At 35.5% G+C, this 26,241-nt stretch overlaps 1 protein-coding gene across 2 annotated transcripts in view; it reads left to right on the forward strand.

Moving 5' to 3' along the window:
* Window positions 1-26,241, forward strand: part of LOC149084943 (chloride channel protein 2-like) — a 424,727-nt gene that overhangs the window by 353,275 nt on the left and 45,211 nt on the right. For both annotated transcript variants that reach the window (XM_089232681.1, XM_089232680.1), the window contains 3 exons: window positions 1,843-1,919; window positions 2,025-2,072; window positions 22,810-22,845. In XM_089232681.1, the coding sequence (XP_089088807.1) occupies window positions 1,843-1,919; window positions 2,025-2,072; window positions 22,810-22,845 (161 nt within the window). The remainder of the gene's footprint in view (window positions 1-1,842; window positions 1,920-2,024; window positions 2,073-22,809; window positions 22,846-26,241) is intronic.

Here is a 26,241-nt window from a genome sequence, read left to right on the forward strand (position 1 = left end):
TACCATGGGTGTTCCAGCATACCCGGCCTCGAAACCACTGTCCCCATGTTACTTCTCTTTTGGTCATTCATATGCAAGGGCATTGGTCAGAATATATCTGTGGGTTGAGCCTTTACATACATTTTTTTTCTGAATCTTTTCCGAGGATGCCGAGACCCATGTCACAAATAGTACCCCCAGCTCTGACGCCACTGGATTTTTGTATTTTCATGTATTTGCCTTTTTTGTTGGTGTCGTCTTAACATGTTACAATTTTGAAATTTTACAGAAAATGCCAAAAACTTGAGGCATCTCATTTCGAAGTTGTAATTTCTGCAGAAATCAATTATCATTTTATAATGAAAACCTAGTATATCAACAATTGGGGGAGGGCAAAACAAGCTTGGTCATAGCATTTTTTTCTGGAAGCAATTCAAGGTACTTTTGAATCCTCATATCTCTGTACTGGAAATGTTCAGTCATCGGAAACTTGGCATATCCAGAGCTTTCTACAAATTTAATTAAATTTCTGAATTTCACATTTCCATCATCTGTAGTTCATTAAAAATTTGAACTCAGTTTCGTTATTTTGACACTGTCTGAGTCACTCACCGATCATAAAAAATCTCGGGCACTTCTAGCAGCCCTAGAATCATAAAATTTGGTATGAAGGTAGTGTTTGGGATACAAAATAAGAAAAAATTAAAAAATCCTGAAACTATTGTAAGGATTAGGAATACAGGATAATTCCGGATATTACGATTTGTCACCAAAACAATGCCAAATGATTGCAAAATTGTTATTGTTGAAATTGCTCAAAATTGGTGTGCAATTACATAGCATAAGAATAGGTCAGTGGTGGTCAAGTTTTATTTACGCCATTAATAAAATTCCATCAAATACTGTTTATGTAAGAATATGTGCATTTACAGTGTTGACTTAATTTTACATAACATGGTAGGGTGTAATATGAGCTGCATAACTGCCAAGTCCCAAAATGTCCTTCAACTAAAGGTGTAGCGCCTTGGAGTGGTTTGTGAATCAAAGTGTCTACAGTTAATAACAGCATATGACTTGGCTTACATCAGATATCACAACTTTTTTTGGGTAAAGAATATCGAGACCTGTCTTCATTTTTTACATGAAATGTTCTTGATGGGATTCCAAACTTTACAGAGAGAGGAAAAAAAGGGATAGGATGTCCCCCATTGAATAACACACAAAAAGGGTTCATTCCTTTTTCTTTTTTTTCTTCAAAAGCTGTAATGGGCGAGATATGATGTTCTCAATCTAAAACTGTCCAGAAGTCATTTTGGAAACAAATTGATATATGTGGTTTTCATTACAAGGTAATGATATGTTCTTTTCTCTCTCCCCCTCCACCCCCCTCTCCCCCTTCCCTCTTTCTTTTCCAGACACTCCTTTAATTTACGTGTATTGTTCCTTGATCATATGAGAAATAAAAATTGATATTGGTATCATTCAAATACTCAATAAATACCATACTAAATGCAATAAATACTTTCAAATGTTTCACACGCAGTCAGTAATCAGAATGACAATATGCATGCCAACAAAATGAATGAAGTTAAGCTCATACGACTAATTGCAATGGAGCGGTAAACCACTGCAATTTATCACCAAAGAATGAAACTGCAGTATGCAATTCTGATTGGTATCATTTCTCATGAAGAATGAGGTGTAAAAGCCAAAAACAGTCATTCCAATTGGACCCTTCTAACCCTCCCCAGAAAGGGTTAATACTGGCATATATTTTTTGAGTTTCTAGGAACAAAAATTGTGTTAAATAATAACTTTGTTGACAAAAAAATGTGTTGCCTGAAAACAATCATTTTGTTGCAGATTCAAGACTGAGAGCAGCCTTTGAAGCAATTTTTAGGAAGGCATTAACTTTGCAAGATGCTAATCCTAGTGAAAAGGTTAATTTTTTTCTCATTTTTCAAATTAGTGTTTCTTAGATTTTTGTTTGTTTCTTTAATGCTGTTCAAACATTTTCTCACCATTTTCTTTTTTCAATATCATAGTCAGACAGTGGACCAGCAACTCCAAATATACCAAAAAGAGTAACTTTGGTGAGTTGGATTTTTGATTTAGGATTGTTCAAGTATCAAATAAGCATCAATGCAAGATTTCCACCTGTGCTTGCTTTTGATAACAATGCAGGGGGGAGCTGAATGATGATTGCATAAGCAATTTGGTGTGAAAATGTGAAATAGTTTTATTCAAATCAGACTTGAAAAAAATTTAATATACCATCAGTGTATTGGGGACATATATCTTCATTCATTTCTAAGAAAATTGAATACCTCATAGAACCAAAAACATGAAATTATCAACAATTTCCTGTTATTTGAGCTCATTCATGCTCAGACGTTTAATGGAACCAAATTGAAAATCTCTTTATCAAAGCATTAATATGTTATTTAAAAAGTTTACCATCAATACTTGAATCAGATCAAGTTTTTTTTTATATTCTTTAGTTAATGCATCTTTAACATTAGACACAGCAGGAGCCACATTTCACATATTAACACTTTTGGTGGCGCAGCAGAAATCAATAAACTCCCTTCAAAATGCCATATCTTTTTTAATAAAGCAGACTTTCTTCTGATTTTCAGCAGGTGCAAAGTAAGAGGTATAAGGAAAATTTGTTCGATTGAGAAAACAACTTTATAAAATATCTGGGCGTGTCAATATTAAAATAAGACTCTTTTAAGATGCCGCTTGAAGGGTTAATGCATTTTAAGCCTGTGGGCCACGATGCTAAACTAAACATATGTTATCAAACAGGGGCGTCGGAAGTATTTCCAACCTGTGGGTGCTCACATAGGTGCATGGGGGGGGGGGGGTTCCCCCATATTTAAAAAATATATATATTGAATTTTTTTTTAATTTCTGTTATATTTATATAGAAATACTGTATAACAGTGGTTCTCAACCAGTGCTCCGTGGAGCCCTCTGGGGCTAGGGCTCCGTGTGCACTTCCCAGAGGCTACGCGGTTGCTCCAGGCTAAAATAAATCTGTGAATCTGATAAATTAATAAAAGGAGGCTTGTGTGTGAGGCTCACCATGGTAATTGCTGTGATCTATTTCGTTAATATAGATGGCAGCGTCTAATAGACCTTATTCTGTGCTTTGTTTATAATGTTCAAGTGATTTAAGATTGCTGTCTGTTCTGCTTCTGTGTCTCACGCTCTCTCGAGCATTCGCAATCATGTAGCCAACGTTAACATCTATTTCTATTCGTGCTTCATCCTATATCATGTGTATGTGTATTAAATGCAATAAGTCAAAGAGTTCACTTCGTCTTCTATCCTCTTCCACTCGGACGAATGTTTCAGCGAGAATGAAACATAAAAGTAATGATATACTAAAAAGAGCTCTGTGAGACAAAAGGTTGAGAACCACGGCTGCATTGGCGTACGCAAAGGGGACCCCCACTAAGCCAATATTATAGTTTAATTTTGCAGGAAAAAACTTGAACCCTCCCTCGAGAAAATTCTGCGTACGCCTATGCACGGCTGTATATTATGGGCAGGGTTAGGTGAGCCAAAAGACAAAGTTTTCATCTATGCAAAACATTCGTTAAGTGTCTGAAAATTCGCAAATGTTTTTCCAGCTAGATGAAATGTATAATTGATCATTTTTGTTGCACCACATTCATTTTCTGCGCATGAGGGATAGATCACAGGACCTACAATTCATTGCCGATTCCGGACGGCAGATTTTTTTTATACTCACCGAGAGGCTGGTGCGCTAGCCCCTCAGTGTGGGATTCTCTACGGTAGCAAACGTTTTTTGTGGTCATGTTGCCGTTTCTGTTGTTCCCCAGTGCCAAGAAAGTTTCTGACAAGAACGAATCGGGTGGTTCCCCCCCCCCTTCCCGAACGAAATTTCTGTCTACGCCCCTGCAAAGAACGTTCACAAACTCATGTCCCTGGGTGAGCTCCTATGTATTTTTGTCTTTTTCACACTGTAAATTTGTTTTAGAGCTGATCATGTAAAAACCCCTTGACTCATCAAAAATCTCAGCCTGTGGGCCCCGGCTTCAGGATGTGGGCTAGAATTTTTAAGGGCATCTTTCAAATATATTTATTGCATGAAAGATCTGGAAAAATAATTAGACTCGGTCGGCCCCCAACGGGGAGGAATGTTTACATTTAAAACCTTCAGGAAACTTCCCGGTTTTACCGGTAAATCCTAGGTTTTACCAAGTCGAGTTGGTAAAAGCCCGAAATACTCTTGAAAACGTATTCATTTCGGGCTTTTACCAAGCCCTTTGGTAAAAGCTGACATTTAGTGACTTTCATGAAAATTACTAAAAAATTGCGAATGTTCTTAAATTTGAAAGCTTTCATTTATCAATCACAATGATCCCGATGCTAATTAAGATCAAAATTAATTAACTAATTAGTCATTCTAATTAGTGAAAATTACTAAAAAATTGTGAATTTTCTAATTTTCATAAATTTGAAAGCTTTATCAATCACAACGACCCTTATGCTAATTAAGATCATAATTAATTAACTAATTAATGATTCAAATTCGTGGAAATTACTAAAAATTGCGAATTTTCTAATTTTTATAAATTTGAAAGCTTTATTTATCAATCACAACGATCCTGATGCTAATTAAGATCATAATTAATTAACTAATTAGTCATTCTAATTAGTGAAAATTACTGAAAAATGTGAATTTTATCATTTTTTCAAATTTGAAAGCTTTTTATTTATCAATCACAATGATCCCGGTGCTAATTAAGATCATAATTAATTAACTAATTAGTGATTCAAATTCATGAAAATTACTAGAAAATTGTGAATTTTATAATTTTCTCAAATTTGAAAGCTTTTCATTTATTTCACAATGATCCTGTGCTAATTAAGATCAAAATTAATTAACTAATTAGTCATTATAATTAGTGAAAATTACTAAAAAATTGCGAATTTTCTAATTTTCATAAATTTGAAAGCTTTATCAATCACAACGACCCTTATGCTAATTAAGATCATAATTAATTAACTAATTAATGATTCAAATTCGTGGAAATTACTAAAAATTGCGAATTTTATAATTTTTTCAAATTTCAAAGCTTTTCATTTATTAATCACAACGATCCGATGCTAATTTTTTTTTTTTTTTGCTGTCCAGAGCGTCCCCCATACATTAGACATATGGTTAGACGTAATAAAGTATAAGTGAGAAGCAAAAAAAAAACAAAAATTAATTGCTCGAGCTGATAACAGAAAAACAGCACATGAAGTTTCAAAACACATAATATAGAAAACTGCAATGCATTAAACATGTAAAAAATTTCATTTAATTGTAAGAACCGTCAGAATGAAAAACATTTTTATGGGTTGTTTTTTTTTCAGCCATCTGCTTCAATACAAATACAAAACCACAACAGGCAAAATGCCCAATGAAGTGCTGAAGAAAAAAATCTTTTTTTTTTTCGTTGTGCATTCTACCTGTTGTGTTCTTGTATTTGTATTTGACATGCAGAAAACTTCTCTATTCGCAACCCATGACATTGTTCTCATTAAAAATAAAATTCTCATCACAGTGACCTCCTGTGGGGCAGTGGGAAACATGGATCTAGATCATAGTTTCCCAACCTTTGTCCCATCACCCCCTTCTTCAGAAATTTTTTCCTCTATGCCCCCCCCCCCCCAGCGCAATCTAACCCATAGGATTCTATGTTATACCCGTGGCTTCAACCCCCCCCCCCCCCGCCAGAACATTCTATCGCCCACAGGGGACGTTAAGAATCATTGATCTAAATCATAGGTTCCCAACCTTTTTGGAATTAGCGCCCTCTCCCTCCCCCCAGTAAACTATATTGTACATAATATATTGAAAAGAAGGACAAGTTTTTAAATTAATTTATTGATTTCATTGGTGTTTATAATACCAACCTCTAATACAACATGCATAGATGCACTTGGTCCAGTTCACTGTTGCACGCGCCAAGGAAATGCGTGCAGATCTACATGGCCTTGAATTTTCTGCAGTGCTCAGAAGTGCAGCACCTTGTCCTAAACGCCAACTCAATAGCATCGTTTGTATGGGAAATGAAAAAATAAGAGAGAAATCCTGCACCCACCACAGCCAAGTTTTTCGCTGAACCTTTTCCAAACAAACATAATTTGCCGGGAAAACTAGCAACTCTGTTTGCGAAAAATCGCAAAGGATTATGGGAAAAGGGTATGCGCAGTGAAACTCCCCAAGAGGATGTAAATCAACACTAGCTATAGAAGGTGTTGATGTAAATATAGTATTTCTTCCTCCTTTCTTTACTTTTCTCCCTACGAGTGGAAAAAAGTCAAATCGACGCCAGAACTGCTAATGCTATCGCAACATTGCACATGTAAACCGGGCTAATATGACTTGAACACCAAATGAACACAAAATGCCCCCCCCCCCCACAGACTTCTCAGCGCCCACCGGTGGGCGTTAGCGCTCAAGTTGGGAAACAATGATCTAGTTAAAAAAATATTGGAGACAGCGTCCATCACGAGATGGCGCTGCCCCATCATGAAGCAGAAACGCGCATGTGCAGATGTGGTGGCGGGAATGTGCGTCCCGCCGTCTTAATTTCTTCGAGTACTCTGAATCTCTGAGGAAAATGGATACTATGCAAAAAAAGTTTTACGATCTTCTAAATCAGTCAGTTGAAAATAAGGATGTTAACAACTTTTATTTGACCAATGAGAAATATAATTCAGTGTTGCATGAAGTGAAAGAAGCTAAAAGAGCAAAAGTTAAACAAACTGTCCACTACAGACGTTTGAAACGTTATGATGTTCTTAGCATAGGAGGAGAAGATAAGCTTATAGTGCCTCTGTCCGCAGAAAATAAAGAAATCATCTACTACGTGACTTTCGATGAACTGTTCAAAGTTATAGATGAAGCTCATATCGCAGTTGGCCACGGCGGCAGAACCAGAATGATCAAAGACCTGAACCGTAAGTACAAGAACGTGACTGTAGAGTCAATTGTAACATATTTACGAATTTGTGAACCATGTCAAAAAAAACAAAAACGTTTGAGAAAAGGTCTTGTTGTTAAGCCCATTCTACATGATGAAATGAACTCAAGATGCCAAATTGATTTGATTGACATGCAGTCGAATCCAGACAGTGAAATGAAATTCATTTTTGTTTATCAAGACCATTTAACGAAGTTCATTCTTCTCCGACCCTTAAAAAACAAAAAAGCTGAGGAAGTTGCTCATCATCTGTTGGATATTTTCACAACTTTTGGTGCACCAAACATTCTTCACTCCGACAACGGAAGGGAATTTTGTAACCAGATAATAAATAGTTTGTGTGCAATGTGGAAGGATCTGAAAATAGTGCACGGTAAACCGCGACACAGTGAGTCACAAGGTTCTGTTGAGCGTGCCAACCAAGATGTTGAGAACATGTTGGCTACATGGATGGAGAGGAACGACTCAACAAAGTGGTCGGACGGTTTGAGATTCATTCAAGCGATGAAAAATAGAGCCTATCATGACGGCATCAAATGTTCTCCTTATGAAGCCATGTTTGGAGTTTCTATGAAACTGGGAATCGCAAGCTGTGCTATCCCACAAAAGTTCACAAGCAATCTGACAACCGAAGAAGATTTAGAAAAAATCATTGTAGATTGTGAACAAAAGAGTGACGAAGAAAATGTTGAAGACGGAAATGAACCAGCATGTAATGAAACAGAAACTGTAACCACGGAAGTGAGCGCATCTCCGAGTGACAAAACTGAAAAAGAAGAAACCCCTAACACAGCAATTCCAGCTGTTGACCGAGCTGAAAAAGTAAAAAGGTTCCGGGAGATCGCAAGAGACGGGCTTGCGAAACAAGCGAAAAAAATGAAAGAAACGTCCTCCAAAATGCTCCAAAAACCAACACTCGGACAAAATGTGACATTGAAGGTGCCAGACATTGATAGAGCGAAGGTGGATCTGAAATCTATAATAGCTGTAATTACAGCCGTTATAGATGGAGAATTTTATGAGCTGGGCACCAAGAAGGGAAAGCTGAAAGCGTTATATACCAGGAATCAATTCACATTATGCCGAGAAAATTTTCTAAGCATTGAAGAAGTTGGAGATGAGAGAGTAAGTGTTCGTGAAGTAGTGAAAAAACTTTCTTTAGTTGGTGGACAAGGTTTTAAAAAATGCAACTGTGTAAAAAAGTGCACCTCGAAAACGTGCTTATGTAGATCGGCCAATTTACTGTGCAACAGCAAGTGCCACAACAGCCAACCTTGCTGCAATAAATGAGTAAATATTTCGATGAATGCGATTCTGTGGCAGAGACAGTTTCTCAGTAAGTTTTTCAGACAGTTTCTCAGTCAGGGAAATTAAATCATTTATCTTAAAAGTGATAGTCTTCTACACCTATTATATGATCCGAAAATGTTTTTACGCCGGTGTACCATATAATGTTTAGCTATAAAATCTAATATTTTCTCCTTCTTTTTCTTGTATCAGTTTTTCCTGTTACCTCTTGGTGCTTTTCTCTATTGTTTTCTGACAGTGCCGTCTTAATTCATTTGCCCACCCGGCAACGACTCAGGGGCCTCAAGAGGAAAGGGGCCTCACAAAAATGAGACTTGGTTGAAATTTTCAAGAATTTGCCAGGTAGGGGGCTTCATGATGCTCCTAAGACGACCCGTTTTCTGTACTGTAAAGTTACAAGCAAGGCCGTCTTAAAAGCATTGTGGGCCTCAGGATAAAGTGATTTTTCTGAGGCTCCATAACTGAATAGAAATACTTGTCTATCAATTCATATGCTTAAACTCGCTAATTTTTTTACCATATACCAATTTTATGAGACCCCTGTTTTGCACTTGAAGCCGCCCCAGGCAGTGCACTGCTGGTCCCATGTATTAAGACGGCAATACCTGTAAGTAAGCCCGAAATGAGAACATTTGTTATAATTTACGTCATCATCACCAATTAATTACAGTCCACCCATTCATAATGAAGCAGAAAACAGCGAAAACATTCATAATACGCGAAGTTTGTTGGAACAGTACCGTTTTGAAACAAATGCGTTCTAGCAAAATGAGAATTTTTTATTTTAAATGCATGATACGCACTTCTTAACAATCTTAGCGTTCTTAAAACAAATATAGGTTAAATCAATTTTATTTGTTTACAATATTTGTCAATCGTTTTTTTTTCTCAGTACAGTCGACCCGTTTGTAATGAAGTCGGGAAATTGATCAAATGTATTCGTTGTACATTAGCTTCGTTATATTCATACCGACCTAGAAAATGATGCGTTAAGCAAGATAAAAAAAAACAGACAGGACTCAACGGAAACAATAAAAACGGTTAACCAAAGAAGTATTTTAAGTAAATACCAAATTTTGAAGTAGTATTTGAAGTAAATACCAAAAAAACAACCTGATGTAACGTTTCCTAGTACAAAAAAAGAAGAAAATGGCCATTATCAACTGCACCTAAGCGTTGTACAAAGTAAATTGTCGGATAAGAAGGTTCAGGTAAGAATACAAAGACATTTATAGACAATTCCTGTTTAAAAAACGCTTGAAAATGTATAAAATATTGGCGTACTTCGCTGAAATCGTTTTTCGTTGATGCAAAATAACACAGATAACTAAGTCGAAAATTATGTTTAGCACAATTTGTTGAAGGCCTCAAAGTTATCGGGGCCATAAGGAAGGGGGAAGAGGAGACAGCGCGATTGGTCTGGGACATTTTGGGAAACTTCTTCGACCAGACGGTAGCTCCACCAAACCTGAAATACAGCAGAAATTTCTCGGAAATTTCATTTGTCTATAAAAAACTAACACAGTTGTTGAGATTGAGAAGACAAGATCGCTCTCTGTCATTTATAAGACATTCCTGGTTTTAGCGTTTCTACCTGTTCTGTGAAATAAATGTGTGACGTCCAGCATTTTGTTTCATTCTCTCCTCATTTCAAGGACTTGTGAGAGAAATTATCCGGAAGACTAATAGGGAATTCACGGAGCATATGAAAAAACCTCTTAGTAGATGAAAATTCGTAATATCTATGCTCGCTATAAAGTGAGTCCGAATGCTTCACCAAATTTTTCATACGTGCGCTCGCTGATGTTTTTCAATAATTTCATGATTCTTAGTAAATAACTACTTAATTAATTATGATTTTCATCATCCAGATCATTGTGATTAATGAATCACAAATTTTTAAGTACTATATTAAAATTGGAAAATTCGCAGTTTTACTAAATTTCACTATTTTGAATGACTAATTAGTTAATTAATTATTATCTTAATTAGCATTAGGATCGTTGTGATTGATAAATGACAAGCTTTCAAATTTATGAAAATTAAAAACTTCGCATTCTTAGTAATTTTCTTGAATTTGCATGACTAATTAGTTAATTAATTAGGATTGGGATCATTGCTATTAATAAATGGCAAGCTTTCAATTTTATAAAAATTAGAAAATTCGCATTCTTAGTAATTTTCACGAGTTTGAATGAATAATTAGTTAATTAACTAGTTATCTTAATTAGCATCGGGATCATTGTGATTGATAAATAAAAAGCTTTCAAATTTGAGAAAATTAAAAAATTCGCAATTTTTTAGTAATTTTCACTAATTAGAATGACTAATTAGTTAATTATGATCTTAATTAGCACAGGATCATTGTGAAATAAATGAAAAGCTTTCAAATTTGAGAAAATTATAAAATTTGCAATTTTCTAGTAATTTTCATGAATTTGAATCACTAATTAGTTAATTAATTATGATCTTAATTAGCACCGGGATCATTGTGATTGATAAATAAAAAGCTTTCAAATTTGAAAAAATGATAAAATTCACATTTTTTTAGTAATTTTCACTAATTAGAATGACTAATTAGTTAATTAATTATCTTAATTAGCATCAGGATCGGTGTGATTGATAAATAAAGCTTTCAAATTTATAAAAATGAGAAAATTCGCAATTTTCTAGTAATTTTCATGAATTTAAATCACTAATTAGTTAATTAATTATGATCTTAATTAGCATCGGAATCATTGCGATTGATAAATAAAAAGCTTTCAAATTTGAGAAAATTAAAAAATTCGAAATTTTTTAGTAATTTTCACTAATTAGAATGACTAATTAGTTAATTAATTTTGATCTTAATTAGCATCGGGATCATTGTGATTGATAAATGAAAAGCTTTGAAATTTGAAAAAATTATGAAATTCACAATTTTTTAGTAATTTTCATGAATCTGAATCACTAATTAGTTAATTAATTATGATCTTAATTAGCACCGGGATCATTGTGATTGATAAATAAAAAGCTTTCAAATTTGAAAAAATGATAAAATTCGCATTTTTCAGTAATTTTCACTAATTAGAATGACTAATTAGTTAATTAATTATGATCTTAATTAGCATCAGGATCGTTGTGATTGATATTGAAAGCTTTCAAATTTAAGAAAATTCGCAATTTTTTAGTAATTTTCATGAAAGTCACTAAATGTCAGCTTTTACCAAAGGGCTTGGTAAAAGCCCGAAATGAATATGTTTTCAAGAGTATTTCGGACTTTTAACAACTCGACTTGGTAAAACCTAGGTTTTACCACTCTTCGGGCTTTTACCGTAACATATATATCTCCTTTTTAGTTGTACTAGAAGAAAAATCTTAGGAGTCGGTATTGAAGAAAACTGCTGTGCATAGGCTACATCTCGTTATCGCAGATTTTCGCTTACGTCAAAATTTTATCACTTATCCTTCTGTTTACGCATTGCTTCCTGGCCTGATCTTTTTTTCATGAATTTTAGGAACGTCAAATATCCCTATGCACACCAGCGACATTCCTAAAATTCTGTGATATGTGAATTGATAATTAGTCCTTTATTGCATTGAATATACTTCTATTAGAAGCAGCTCGTCATAAAGGCACGAAAGAATCCCCTCCTTCTTTCCTAGAGTCATCAGTTTAATGCCCTGAAACGTCTGAATGATAATTTAACGTATTCGAGTGTGGATGACATAAAACCTGACAAAAAAAAAAACTGAAAACACGCAAAAAAAGTTAATGTTTTACTGCAGCCGCCACTGAATTCTACCTCAGAAATACTGTTCATATAACGGCACCCTGCCCCTCCCTGACCGATCGCACGGCACACTTCTTCAGACAGGGCCGTGGCCAGAAATTTCGTTACCCCCCCCCCCCAAGCCCTTGTAATCAAGTAAATTGCATGTTATTATGAATCAATTCTGAGCATCTATCAAGCATTTTCCAACACATATTTTTTTGCATGATACAAGCGAAAAGGCTAAATATGATAAATAAGGCTTGCATGATAAATTTTCTCCCAATGTATAAGGCCACAGTAGAGAGAGAGTAATGTGTTAGAGTTTATGACATGACACTTGTTCCAAGGAATAGGAAATTTAGGTTTTAATTTTGCACTAAACACAGTATTTACATTTGGAGGAGGTAGGAGGTGCGAAAGATCCAGGCCTGGGATTCAGTGAAAGAAGCTAGCCTGGAGTGGGGTAGACCAAGATGTGTTGTCCCAGCATCAAGGATGACAACATTGTCAACAGTGTGGCACATAGTTTCGGCGTTCCTCTGGTTTATAAGCTGTTAAATGACCCTGAGAACCCGACGCTGTATTATTTCTCAGCTAGACAAAATGCACAAACATTTTTTTTTCCGGCGAATCATTTATAGTTTGAATTTTACTGATAGGCCCTGCCTATGTATGAGAGAGAACTATGGAACTATAGGAAGGCATGGGAACAACTGCCCCGGGCGGAAAAATTTAGGAAGCGGCAGTTTTCTGTGGAGACAAAGAACACAGTTAGAAAATTATCGAATTTCAAAGTTGTGGGGGCGGCAAAATAATGTAGCTGAGACTATTCAGTCCCATTCCCCCAATAAATTCTGGGGGGGGGCACCCCCGATAATTAATGAATATAAAATGCAATGCAACGTTTGCCTGCCCCACCCACAGAGTACAGGCTCGAGTCCCATATATACGGTACGATTGACTACTTTCAATCCCCTCAATGTTTGCTTCATGTTGGTGCCTCTGACAGACAAAACATTTTTTCCAAGTTTTTCTGCTATAATTCTTTTTTTTTTTTATTTAGCACCCAAGCTGCCCCTGCCCAGCATGGAACCTTTCGCTATCTATTAATATAATGACGTTTTTTACATAGAGAATTTTAGATATCGGTGGTTCTCAAAGTGTGCGTCGCAGCTCCTAGGGCTGTCGCTGTGAGTTTGCAACATTAATCTGTGTCAGTTGCTTGCTCTAAATTTTTTTTTTCTGAACTGTTCTAGAAGGCAGTGAAGAAACGATGGCTAGAACAAAAAGGGTTGGCAAATCTTGGAGAACCATTTAGTACTGTATAAATGGAATTATTGCTTACCTAGTTGTTTCAAAAAGAAGGTCCAAGCACGCAGAAGAGTTTTATCTAGATGAACAGTTTAAAGAAAATGAATGGCATAAATGGCTGCTCTGTCAAGATCATATAAGCAAATTACACCATATATTTGTCGGTATCAGTCACAAACAATGAGACAAATTTTTCTAAAAAAATCCTGCATTCTCTTGGGGCATTCAAATGGTCCACTTAAACATGTGTCTGGATCGCCCCATTAATGCAGAGTTTCATTTATTGTAAAACACGCTTTTACCCTGAGACGAAGGAGGGACACTTGCCCAGGCACAAACGAGAAAATAAAAGAGGATGTGTGCTCTTTCTTTCTCTACAAAAATACTCTTCCTAGGCAGGGCCGCAACTAGATGCTTGGTCACCCGGAGCAAGCGCTCATTTTGACGCTCCCTTGTAATGTTGGAGAGGTTTCAGAATGAAATTTGCGCTTCCTCGGGTCTAGCGCCCGGGGCACGAGACCTGCCTGCTCCCCCCTAGTTGTGGCCCTGTTCCTAGGTGCTTGACAGTGTAAATAACTACTGGGCACATGTATAGATAAAACAAGCCGACAGAACAAGACATACAGAGTGAAAAAAAAATGTTTTTTGTTAGTTTTTTAGAAAGCAATCAGTAAAAGGTTTCCATGTAACTGTGGGTACTCAAGCAGCCACAGCACCTCCGGGTTCCAATGCCCCCGCTAAAACATATGGTGTCTGGATACCCTCCATCCCTTTGGCAAAAACCTGGAGTCTTTGACGCAAGTGAGAGAGAGTCTTGTGAGAAAGAACGGTGGGCCCTTCTTTATCGGTACCCAAAGGATATATCAATGTGTTTTGAAACCAGAAGCTCTAGCAAGATTCAAGGCGCATTATAAGTGGGAAATAGACAGTTTTTCTTTTCAATATTTTTTTATGCTCGATATTTGCAAAAAAAATGAAAATCTATGTATGAGATTTTTATTTCTCATCAATTCTGTGGGTGCTCGAGCACCCACAGCATCCCCGTCTCCGACGCCCCTGTTATCAAACAGCTTGCAGGCCATGTATTGAAGATCTTTCTATAGATCAAGGGGTTTTGAAACCACTGTAATGACTCTTCTGAGTACACATTTTCATCTTGGGGCCAAAATGTGCATGCACTATCCAGAGAAATAGGGAAAAACTATTTCTAATGTGTGAAGAGTTTTGTCACATGTAATAAATCACTTGCTCATGCATACACATAGACAGTGTTATCCGATAGAATTTTGAAGAATAATTTCACTCCTTCCCAAAATTTTAAGGGGAATTTTTTATGAAAAGCAGAGAAATAACTCTTAAAAAATTACCTAAAATTTGAATTATTTTCACTCTTGAATTAAATTTTGAGTAAAATTGAATTTTCATGCGTGAATCACGTGTCTAAATGTATATTGGCAAACAATGCAGAGATGCTCACTTCATTAATGCAGTGCAGTGAGCCAGCATTGCCAGGTCTATTCTCATAGGGTGCTTCCAATCAGCAGGAGAATAAAAATGGGACCAAAAAGCTAAAGTAAGACATACTTTTGTTGGGTACAGGAAAAATCTTTCAGATAAATTTTGAGTTATTAGCTTTCAAAAAAATTTTTGAATTTACAGAAATTAACTAAGCTAGTAATAAAACTATCTTCAATATTTCAATTAAAAAAAAGTTTGTATTAAAATTTTTAAATTTAATTTCGATTTCTTGGGAGAAAATAGGACTTGTGTGCATCTTCCCAATGGGTGCTCTTCTAGGGGGCATGGCCATTCTTAGGAATTTCTCAGCCTGGGGCAAAAAAGTTTTTGCCCCCCCCCCCAAAAAAATTTATGTCGTCCCTCTCCAACTAATAAACTTTTTGAGTTACGAGAACATTAAGTAACGAGAAAATTGAGTAACGAGTAACGAGAAAATTGTTCAGGAAGAACTTATTTTTTCATTATTTCAGAAACACATTGCTAGTTGGAATCATAATCAATGGAGCCCGAAAGTTTAGGCATTATAAATGGTTAAACTAGGCAGAAAAAAAGACGCTAAGAATACCTAAAATAGGAACTAAAGGGCATTTATAATTTATGGAAGGAAGGAAATATAACTAAAAGGTATTAAGGGTCCAAAAACTAGCTGAAAAATTGGTTTCACTTAATCTGTCTATTGTTTCAATTAGAGTTTATAATAACTGCATTATTATCCAAGTTAAATTGATTTCAAGCATTTGAGGTCCCTCCGGTTTATTCCAGGGCCATCATTACCAGATGCGGAGCCTGAAGAGAAAATAATCTATAGGCCTCCTTTGAGTTGCTAATAATTCTCATATATTCTATTATTTAGAATAATCACTATGTATATGAAATATTATAACAATATACAATAATTAAAACTGTTCTATTGTAATGAAATTTTTATATTCCCTTATATGCGGGACTCTTCCAAGCTGGAGCCCTGTGCGGCCACATCTGTCGTACACCCCCTGCAGGCACCTCTGTTCAATTTAATTGAATACCAAAAAAAATATATATATAAAATAAATAGCCATGGTTGTGTGTGTGTTTGCAGTGCATTTGTGGTGTGAAAACACAATCAAAATGGATCCCAGGAGTTTTCTGTCTTCTCCTCCTCTGCTTTGGGTGAGATATGACAATTGATGACTTCTTGGATCAGACATCGGTCAGCTATGCATATACAATGCAGTCCATTGCCCGAGCAAGACATATAATGTAAAGCATGTGGAGAAACAAAAATTTCTAATTCTTCTGCTTTTCTAACATGAGCCGCATTCATCTGAAACACCACATCTAAAACCCATGGCCCTCCACAAGGCTGGGACTAACAGGGGTCCAGTCTGGGGACCTGGGACAGTTTTTACCTTTTTTTTTTTTCATGCAATAAATTCACTGCTTTGGAGCCTGTGAATCAAAGCCTGGGGTCCTGCTTCAGGATGTGGGGGCCATATGCTAACACCATCTGGTCAAAGTAAAGTTCACTCATGCCAACACCAAGTTCCATATTTTTCAGATCATCATCTTGCCAATTCAGGTTTAAATTGAGCTGGAAGAGGGGAGGGAACTTCCTGATGAAAATTAATACTGACAGTTCGAAATTAAAAAAAATCTTTTTTTTTTCAGTGCTCAAAATTTCCAAGTTTTGCATATTATGGCCTCTGAAATGTACCAATAAACTTAAAACTATGTTAAAATAGGTATTTATGGCAGAAAAATTTTTCAAAAAATTCATTTTTACAGAAAAGCTTGAAAATAGGCAAAAAAGGCATTTAAGGCGTTTTGCCTGAACTTCCGGGCTTTAGGAATCAAACGCTATATTGAGAGGGAAGCACATTTGAATTAATTTGACAAAATTTATAAATGATTAATAATAATTAGCATGGACCACCTGCTTACACTTCGTGGCTCAAATCCCATTGAACAGACATAAAGTTCTGATATACTTTTAAAGCGTTTCATCATCTTTATCAAATATATATATTGCAATTCAATAACTTCGATCATTTTTCAAATCTTTTATTGCTGTTTTTGTTTCATTAATGTAAAATAATAGAAGTAAAGAAATCAAATACTGGGAGTCACAAAAATAAAGAAAGACATTCTGAAACACGTTAGAACTGTATTTGAAAATGTAGATTAATTTAAAGTTACTACAGTGTATTCTCCACTTAATGTTCCCACTCGGAAAGTGTTCTTGCTTAGTATGACTTATTATTTTCATAATCTTAACTTTTACTAACACTTATTAAAATTTTCCATTTAAAGTGTTTTCCTGCCTACAACGTTTTTCATGAAGAGTTTTTGGAAAATGCTATAAGTGAGATCAAGGGTCTACTGGGAGGGGGACTTGGGAATCTGTTTTCCCTTCCCCTCAGGAATGTGAGGAAATGACTGAAAAAATAGAAAAAGATGACCAAATCTATTGTTCTATCACTTTGGTCCCCCCAAAATGAAAGTGGTCCCCCCCCCCTCCGAACGAAATTTCTGGCTACGGGCCTGAGTGGGATTCACTGTATATGAGCTCTTCAATGTTATTACTTGTTTGAAACCAAGAGTTTCTTGCCACAAATAAAATCCAAGATTGCAATCTCAATATTTGGGTATCCAAATTCAAAATGACGCCTATGTATAGGTTGTAGAATATTAACAATAGCTGCAATCAGCCTAAATACACAGGGTGCAATTGACGCCCTGTGTTAGGCTGAAAAGGAGATACAGGGGGGGGGGCAAATGACGGAACCGACTGATATAATGTATATGTGTGCATATATATGAATTGGTATTATCATCATCACAGTCCCCTCAGCTGTTCATGTCTATCTCTGCCTATGCCTAAACCTCTGTTATAATTTATTTAATAGTACGCAAACACATTGTCTTACCAGAAAATGAACTACCAGGGCTGCAATCAACATAGCCCACACCCTAAATTTTCAGATCTTTGTGCTCTTAAATGTTTCTATGCATGAACTCTCTATTCATGAAACAAAATATCTCTAATGTTTGTACTGTACTAGGGGAATAATTATATTTTAAAAAAATCATAGTCATAATCGTTTTTTTTTTTTTTTTTAGAAGTTCAGTTATAGCAATTTATACATTGTATATTCATGGTCATAGCTAGATGAAGCTATAATACTATGCACAAGTAAAAATTCACCTTGTGCACACTATTGGTACCTCCAGATCAGATGGTAACTCTAACCAGAGAGGAAGTTTTTCAAGAGGAAAAAAAATTATTAGTTCCTTTTGTGGTGTCCCTCTTTGTTTGATGCCCTAAGCATGTTTTTTTTTTTTACACTTTTTCTTCTTTAAAATAAACTGTCATACCTAATCACATTAAAAATTATATAAGGGCTTTAAACTTAAAGCTTTTTTTCATAATCAATAATAGTTTAATGGGGGGAAAAAAATTTAATTTTAATCAAAACTTTCCAAAACATCTGCTTAGAAAGGGAAGGGTTTCTCAGCAGCCAAATTGCAGCCCTGGAAATTTTGCTGCCTGGTGCGACCGTGCCTTTCGCACTCCCTTAAGTTCAGCCCTGCTAGGGGGTATAGCCAAATCCTTTTCAGTTGAGACCAGTACCATCCAGGAGGTTTTGGCACAGCTTGCTTAATTTTACTGACAAGGGAGAGGGGGGTCAAATATGGCCAAAATTCGGCTTACGTAATACTTGAATGGCCTCTTATAAGTTTTTGGATTATTTTATAGTGCACACATAGTTACCTATACATTTTGTACCCCCTTCTCAGAAATTTTTTCTAACACATTACCCCCAATGTAAGCAAACCCATAGGATCTTATGTTATATTATGTATTATTTTATTATAATATAGCTCTTATCCCCATGGGCCCCTGGGCCAAGTGATTTTTCTGAGGCCCTACCAGACAAATTCTCAAAAATTTGACTGGTTTTCCTTTTTGTGAGGCTGCTCTTTTCTTGAGCCCCCGGGCTATTCCTGGGTGGGCTCATGCATTAAGACGGCACTGTCTATCCCCCTCAGGTGGGGTAGAAGTTATAAGACATATTCCATCATCCCCAGGGGACAATATTTCCCACTTTGGGTAACACTGATATAGTGGTTTTTATAGCCCCAATTAGAAAGCTGTTGCCCTGTCTCTCCTGAGACCAACAAAAAATCCAATTTTTCAAGTGCAATATTCACTGAGACATTCAAATTCAAAAATGAAGGAAAGTTGTGAAAGAACAGCATATTAAATGTGGGTATAACAGGTTTTTACGCATTTAAAGCTGTTTTCCCTCTGTTTTCAAATTTGAATATCTCAGTGAATATTGCACTTAGAACACTTAGAAAACATGGGGTTTTTTTTATCTTCAGAGACAGGGCAACAACTTTCTTATTGGGTTTTTGAGTACACAAGGACTGTATAAAAAGTTAATTTCTTTATTTTTTCATGTGTACGACCCCTCAAACAAATTTTGAGATTTTAAGTAACTGCATGTGATTTGAGAGAGAGACTTCCCCTTGAATTCCCTTGTCACTTAGAAACGTGGAATTTTTTTTTGTTGGCATCAGGAGGGACAGGACAACTACTTTCTAATTAGGTTTTTTGACTCTCAGGGAAGGTATAAAAATTTAATTTTTTTATTTTAATAACTATACTACCCCTTGCAACACAAATGACATGATTTTGGCACGTTATTTGGATACTACTTCTAATTGAAAGTATACCTCTAGGACCAACAGTTCACCAGTTGAAATGCCATATGCCCTGTTACCAATGTACCCTGTATATAGGATGTGCTTGCCAATGCTGAAAATTATTTTGTGGCTTGACCCTGGACAGATCATTGAGATCTCTTGGGTCATTATCGTGGATATCTGCATTTATTTACTCCCCTCATCCCAATTGTGTTTTTTTGCTATTCATGTTTTTTTCTTTTCCCTGTCCCCTGCATGTTTGTATGAATAAATTATAACTTTTTTCCCCTTCAGTGGAGAGCTTTATTGTATTTTTCTTAATTCCCTTCTCCCCAGCTACCATTCCTTTATACATGCAGAATGAAATATTCTTGTCAAACAGTGATTAAAATAACAATGAACACATAAAAGGTGAAGGGGAAAAAATTTATTTGTTAATTGGGTTATCAGTAAAGCATCTCACCAAGGTAAAGAACAAACTTAGCTTAAAAATTTATTTATTTATTCTACTCTAGGCAGATACAGGACCCTTTTATGGGAAAATGTTGAATGATTTTTTCCCCATGCAAATGTAATATCATATTGAAAAGAGAAAGCGAGCTTTCATGACTGAAGTTTATAATAAAATTGCTACCTTTTGGCAGTGCCGTCTTAACGCATGGGCCCACCCGGGCACGGCCCGGGGGCCTCAAGAGAAGAGGGGCCTCACAAAAATGAGATCTGGTTGAAATTTCCTAGAATTTACCTGTTAGGGCCTCAGAAAAACTACTTGGCCCGGGGGCCCATGATGCTCTTAAGACGGCCCTGCCTTTTGGGCTGTTATGGTGTGTTTGAGGCTTCTTTGAAGCAGATGTTTCATTCACTACTGCAGTTGATATCTTCAGTGCAAGTTTCGACGAGCAAGGAGATGAAATGGTGTCCTTGGATGACCGTTATCCGCTGATGCTTCTGCCGATGATGCGAAAGGATCATTGTCATTGTTTCTTAGGCCAGGATTGCACTATAAAAGTTTGATGAAAATTCTTTTATGAAACTTGAAAAACGCAACCAATAATTGTACCGGTTATATTCGTGCAAATGGAACCAATAGTCCTATTTGCTGCATTATTAAAGTTTTATAAAAGAACTTTTATCAAACTTTTATAGTGTAATCCCGGCTGTAGAGCATGTAATGTGTCAATGTTGGTAGGATGTGGCAGCTCCGATTGGGTGGGTGTGGATCAGAGTCTTCAAATTTGAATAGGAGATCGGAATTCAAAGAGTTGGTCTTTTGTGTTGCTGGGTGCCGTGTCTTGCAGCCCTTCTTCCTTTCTGTTGAAATTTTATTTGTGTTAAACAATCTCTATAGCTTTGTGGTTCAGTCTGGAAATGTGTCTCTTCAGCAATGTGTTTCTGAAGAGAGGATATTAGTGTGCCTTGGAATTAGATGCGATGTTCCTTCAGGAAGGCATCTTCAGTGATAGCAGATTTTTCCATTTGCCCCAGGTGATAGTGGCACTGATACTCAGTAAGGCAAGGTTTTATTGAGCGCAAAGTAGTGCCAATGTAGACAGATCCTCATGAACAGGGAATCCTCTAAACTCTGATTGATGAGAAAGCTTCGATCCCCACCTCTCCAATCAGAAGCTGCCATGTCCCACCAACATAGACATATCACTTGCTTGACGTTACTATGATGAGTTTGATCCTTCTGTACCTTTAATAAAAGTGTCGGAGAATAACGGATAAAAATTTTAGTTGAGTTAATTCACTTGATGAATTTGAAAATTCACTTAAAATTTTTATTAGAAACTCATAATTTATTGATTTGTGTGACCAAATTGATTAGATTTCTTAAATTATATTTCAGATAATGTCCCTATATTTCAAAACATTTGAATCAATTTTTTGAAGGGGAAAATTTAAGTTGATTTAACAGAAACCAGTGCTGATTTCAGTTTTAAAATTTAGTCTGATGGAAGTTTTAGAGGGCAAGACTAAAATTTGTTGTCTCCATTGTGAACAGCATTTTTCATATCCAGGAAACATTAGCCTCACTCCTCCTGTGCCATTTGGGAGCAGTTTCTAAGGAAAAAAAGAAAGTTTACAGTATGAAGATGGAAAGTAGTTTTGAAATCAGTTACTAACTTAAAATGATTTATTTTCCAAAAGAACGTAAAAATCCAAGTAAAGAAATTTCAGGATCTGACAAAAATGTTCAACATTACTTCAAGTGTGCAGACTTAATTTCTTAATCTATTCCAATATTTGTATATCTAGCTCAGCAGTTCTCAACCGGTGCTCCATGGAGCCCTTGGGGCTCTGTGTGCACTTTCCAGTGGTTCCACAGCTGCCCAAGGAGAATAATATAAATCAGTAAATTTGATATAATTAAAATAAATTTGGTAAATTTCATATTTTTCAATTTATCTTGTTTTGATAAAGATAAAAACAAGAGAAGCCTACTTGGCTCCATCATAGAAATTATATAGCCACTGTGGTGGTCGAGTGATTATAGTGACGGACTCGCGATGCGAGGATCCGGGTTCGAACCCCACAGTGGTGGTCGGCTGAAGTTGGTTTTCTGTGGTTCCCAACTTCAAGGCGCAAATGCGAGCCGATCTCCCCGTTAAAAAGTCTCGCCACAGAGAGCAACAGTCCTACAACGATAAATCATTCAATCATAACACTTCACTCATAGTTAGAAAAAACTGGTGGCAGATGGCAGCACTACACATAACAAACATTACACAGAAACAAACTTTACGTCAGGTTGCACTACATGTACACACAAATTCCCGCATGTACCGATTCGTTGGGGGTTCCGCGGGGGGGGGTGTGGGCCGGGTGCATGTGTGGTGTAGCAGTAGTAGGTAGGGCCTCCAAAAAATGGCTCGGGATCCATGATGTTCTTAAGTCAGCCACCTCGTTGGGCAGTTTGCCTGTTGTGGCGTTGTATTTGTATATTCTATAAAAAGCTCTCCAAGTCAGTTGAGGTTGAGAACCACTGATCTTGCGAATAGGTGAGTGAAATAAATAAAATATATTTTTGTATAGCACAGATTAATAAAAGAAAGTGGTCATATACATTTGTTATAAAGTGTTAGCATTTGAAAATATTCAATTCAAATTTGATTAATCGATTGAAATTTTTTGATTAACCAGTTGAAAATTTTAGAGATGCCAAACAATTTCTTCCTAATTTTTTTTAAAGTTTGTTTTGGACTCATTTAATAAGCAATTATTTTCATTTTTAGCCCAAAGAAAGGGTAATTGATATGTCTCAAGAGGAGGTAAGTGATTTGTTCTAGTTTTTAAATATGCACAGTGAAGTCTCAATTTAAAAATAAAATTCAATTTTCAAATTCAACTTCATTGAAATTTACTGTTTTCATTCCCCAATTTAACAATTTTTTACTTAACCTTCTATGGTTCACCCAAATAAAAAATAGTTTAATTTTTTTTTTTTTTACAAAAATGAATGCTTTTAGCTTATTTTCAAGTGAAACAAACATCAACTCAGCAATTTAATTGAAGTAGATTTTTTAATTGAAGAAATTGAGAAAAGAAATTGGTATAATCGTTTTTTTTTTTTGACCATGTATTTGTCATGTATATTCAAATATACACAGAACCATAGGAGGTTAATGATTGAATCTGGAAGTCTTACATCTTGAAAAATATGGTGAAACCTACTTTTTCAGTGTTAACTTTTTTTTTGAATTTGTGACCATGCCTGTTCAAGAAAACAAGGGGGGGGGGATCATGATATACTTATGAAGGAAGACATTAAAAGAGGAGAGAGCTAAAAACCACACAACATGCCTTTTTGGTATCAAGAGCCAGAATGTACTTTATTAAAGGAACAGCCATGGCCCCCACAAGGGTTGGGCTGACAAGGCTCCAGTCTTGGGGCCCGGAGTGATTTTAATTATTTTTTTTGTTTTTTCACGCTATTAATTCATCATAAAGGGGCCCCGTGAAAGTCTGGTCGGGGGGCCCGTAAAAGATCCCAGCCTAGGGGCCCTGCTTCAGGATGTGGGGCCATGGGAACATCACGGTAAAGGTACAGTACACACAACTTTTAACCAAACCATGGCGATTTAAGATCTTCCATAAGTGTATTAAGTTCATTTTTTCTTAAGGGGTCATTCAGATGTTAAAAATAGATGTTAGATGTTAAAAATAGATGTTAGATGTTAAAAATAGATGTTAGATGTTAAAAATAGATGTTAGATGTTAAAAATAGATGTTAGATGTTAAAAATAGATGTTAGATGTTAAAAATAGATAATCCCATTTTTTTCTTCTATATTTGGATTCAGTATCTCAAGAAATGCAGAAACACCAAATTTCATCAATTTTGAACGAACAGTTAGTGAAATATAAATTATTGAAAAATGAGTGTCGTAATGTTAAACAGAAACATCTTGTTTTTGAGCATAATTGCTGAAATAATATAGGAATCTAAATTACTTTTTACTTTAAATGATAGATTCTAACAGGCCAAACATAATTTTATTACTCATTTTGAATTTGGCTTTTTCTCAAATATGAGTTATGAATTATTAAAATATATTTCTCTCTGAAAAATTAATGAATAGAAGCATACATTAATTTTTACTTCATTCAAATCAACATAGTCGAAAACACAACAGAATCAATTTTCATTGCAATCTGACCTCTATTTCACAAGATATGAGCGATTATATGAAAATGACCACTTTTAGGGATCATATACTAGATATAAATTTGCAACTCATTGAAAAATTTCTCAAAAAATTATGCGAAAATGTTTAAATATGAAGCTCATAACTTTACTGAAATGGGTAATTATTGTTTTAAGTATACAGTGATACGATAGATAAGTCATCCATCCAGTTTTTCGAACATTTTTTGTTTAAGTATTTGAGTAAACAAACAACAAAATTTTCCAATTTTTCACTGTTTCAGAAATTTGTTTCATTCCTTAGACAACATTCATGAGCTGAAATGGTTAATGTAGTAATGTGCAAAGAATTCACAAATTAATGCTATACAATTAGATTGATGTTAATATTTATGGAGATAATAATCAATAAATAACGGTTCCCCCAATAGCGTAAATCATCTTAGTGTGCGCAAAGTTTAGGGTAGTGGCTATTGGTGGAGTCGTCTCTGCTAAAAACCACAGCATTTTGTTTCATCCGTATTTTTTTTTTGATATTAAAAACTGGGAAATTGCAAAATGAAACAATTGTAATATAAAATTGATCAATGGAAAATTCTTATATTTTTTCTAAATTGAAATCATTTGAAATAATTATGGTATAAATATTTGTTCAATCACAGATATAAAGTCACACTAAAATGAAGAGTTATAAAAAAAGTTTTTCATTTCCATAAAATGCAAACTATTTATTTTTTAACAGCACTAAATCTAAACACTCGCATAGCATATGGAGTATTTATCATTTGAAACATCTTTGGTGTGTATGTTTCCCCTGTAGTCAACCTTCAAATTCAGTTTCTCAATGTTGGGAGTGACCCCAAACACATTTTCATTCATATCTCTCTCTCATTTTTATACTTACAGTGATGAAATTTTATTTTTAGGGTCAATGCGATAAATCAGAAAATAATGGTTTATATTGAAGATTTTGAAGTTTGAACAATACTAAATATATGTAGATGACCTCTCATCAAGACGAATTGCACATGGTCGGGTAGAAAATCACAAACCATAATTTTTGGTGCAAACCACTTCATTCTACAACTTTTAGAACTCTAGATATCACCATCGTTTGGTTAAAAGTTGTGTGTACTGTACATAGGTATATACTATACAGGGTGAATCCGACCTATTCTGCCAAACAAAAGGGGGTAATAAACGAGCCCAAGTGGATTATGAAACACCCCATCAACCCTGTCCTATCTCAAACTGTTATTGAATTATGGTGATTATGAAAAAAAAAGTGTCCAGCCTGAAAAAACTCAAATTTGTGTAGTTTCTGAAAGACCTACATAAATTAACCACATATTTGGAAAGAACAGAAAAAATCCTATAGGGCGACACCAATTTCATCGAAATATCTGGATTTAATGGTGAGCTACAAGCTCTGAAAGATTGACAAAGTTTGAAAATGAATTGTCGTGAAAATATTCATCGCCAGTGACACAAACAACCTTCTAACTACAATCTATCACATTTACCAAAAACTTGTCCCTTGCACCAGCTTTCAAAAAAGCCTACAATAAACCATATCAGTGTTCTGGTTTAGGAGAAATTTAGCCTTTTGTTTGCAATACATCACTGAAATCTGCGTTCATTAAAGTAACTTGAGTAGGTTTTAGCAACTGTGTTATTTTTCACTCTACCAATCTCTCAGCTCTTGAAACTCGCCATCAAATGCAGATATCTTTAGTTAGAGGTTATGTCGCCTGATATTATTTTTTCTGCAAAATCAAATCTCTATCTGAAAATTCCGAATTTTTTGTCAAATATCTACTTCAACAAACAAATATTTCAGTGATGTATTTTGTAAACAAAAGGCTAAATTTTTACAAAACCAGAGCACCGATATAGTTTATTGTAGGCTCTGGTGCAGTGGAAAACTTTTTGGTAAATTTGATCGATTGTAGCTAAAATTGTGTTTGCATCATTGGCGATTGAATATTTTTGCAACAATTCAATCTTTCAGAGCTTGTAGC

Source organism: Pholcus phalangioides, unplaced genomic scaffold (assembly GCF_987345545.1).
Source record: "Pholcus phalangioides strain wild (caught in Gottingen) unplaced genomic scaffold, Ppha-v1.0 ptg000007l_1, whole genome shotgun sequence".
Lineage (NCBI taxonomy): Eukaryota > Metazoa > Arthropoda > Arachnida > Araneae > Pholcidae > Pholcus > Pholcus phalangioides.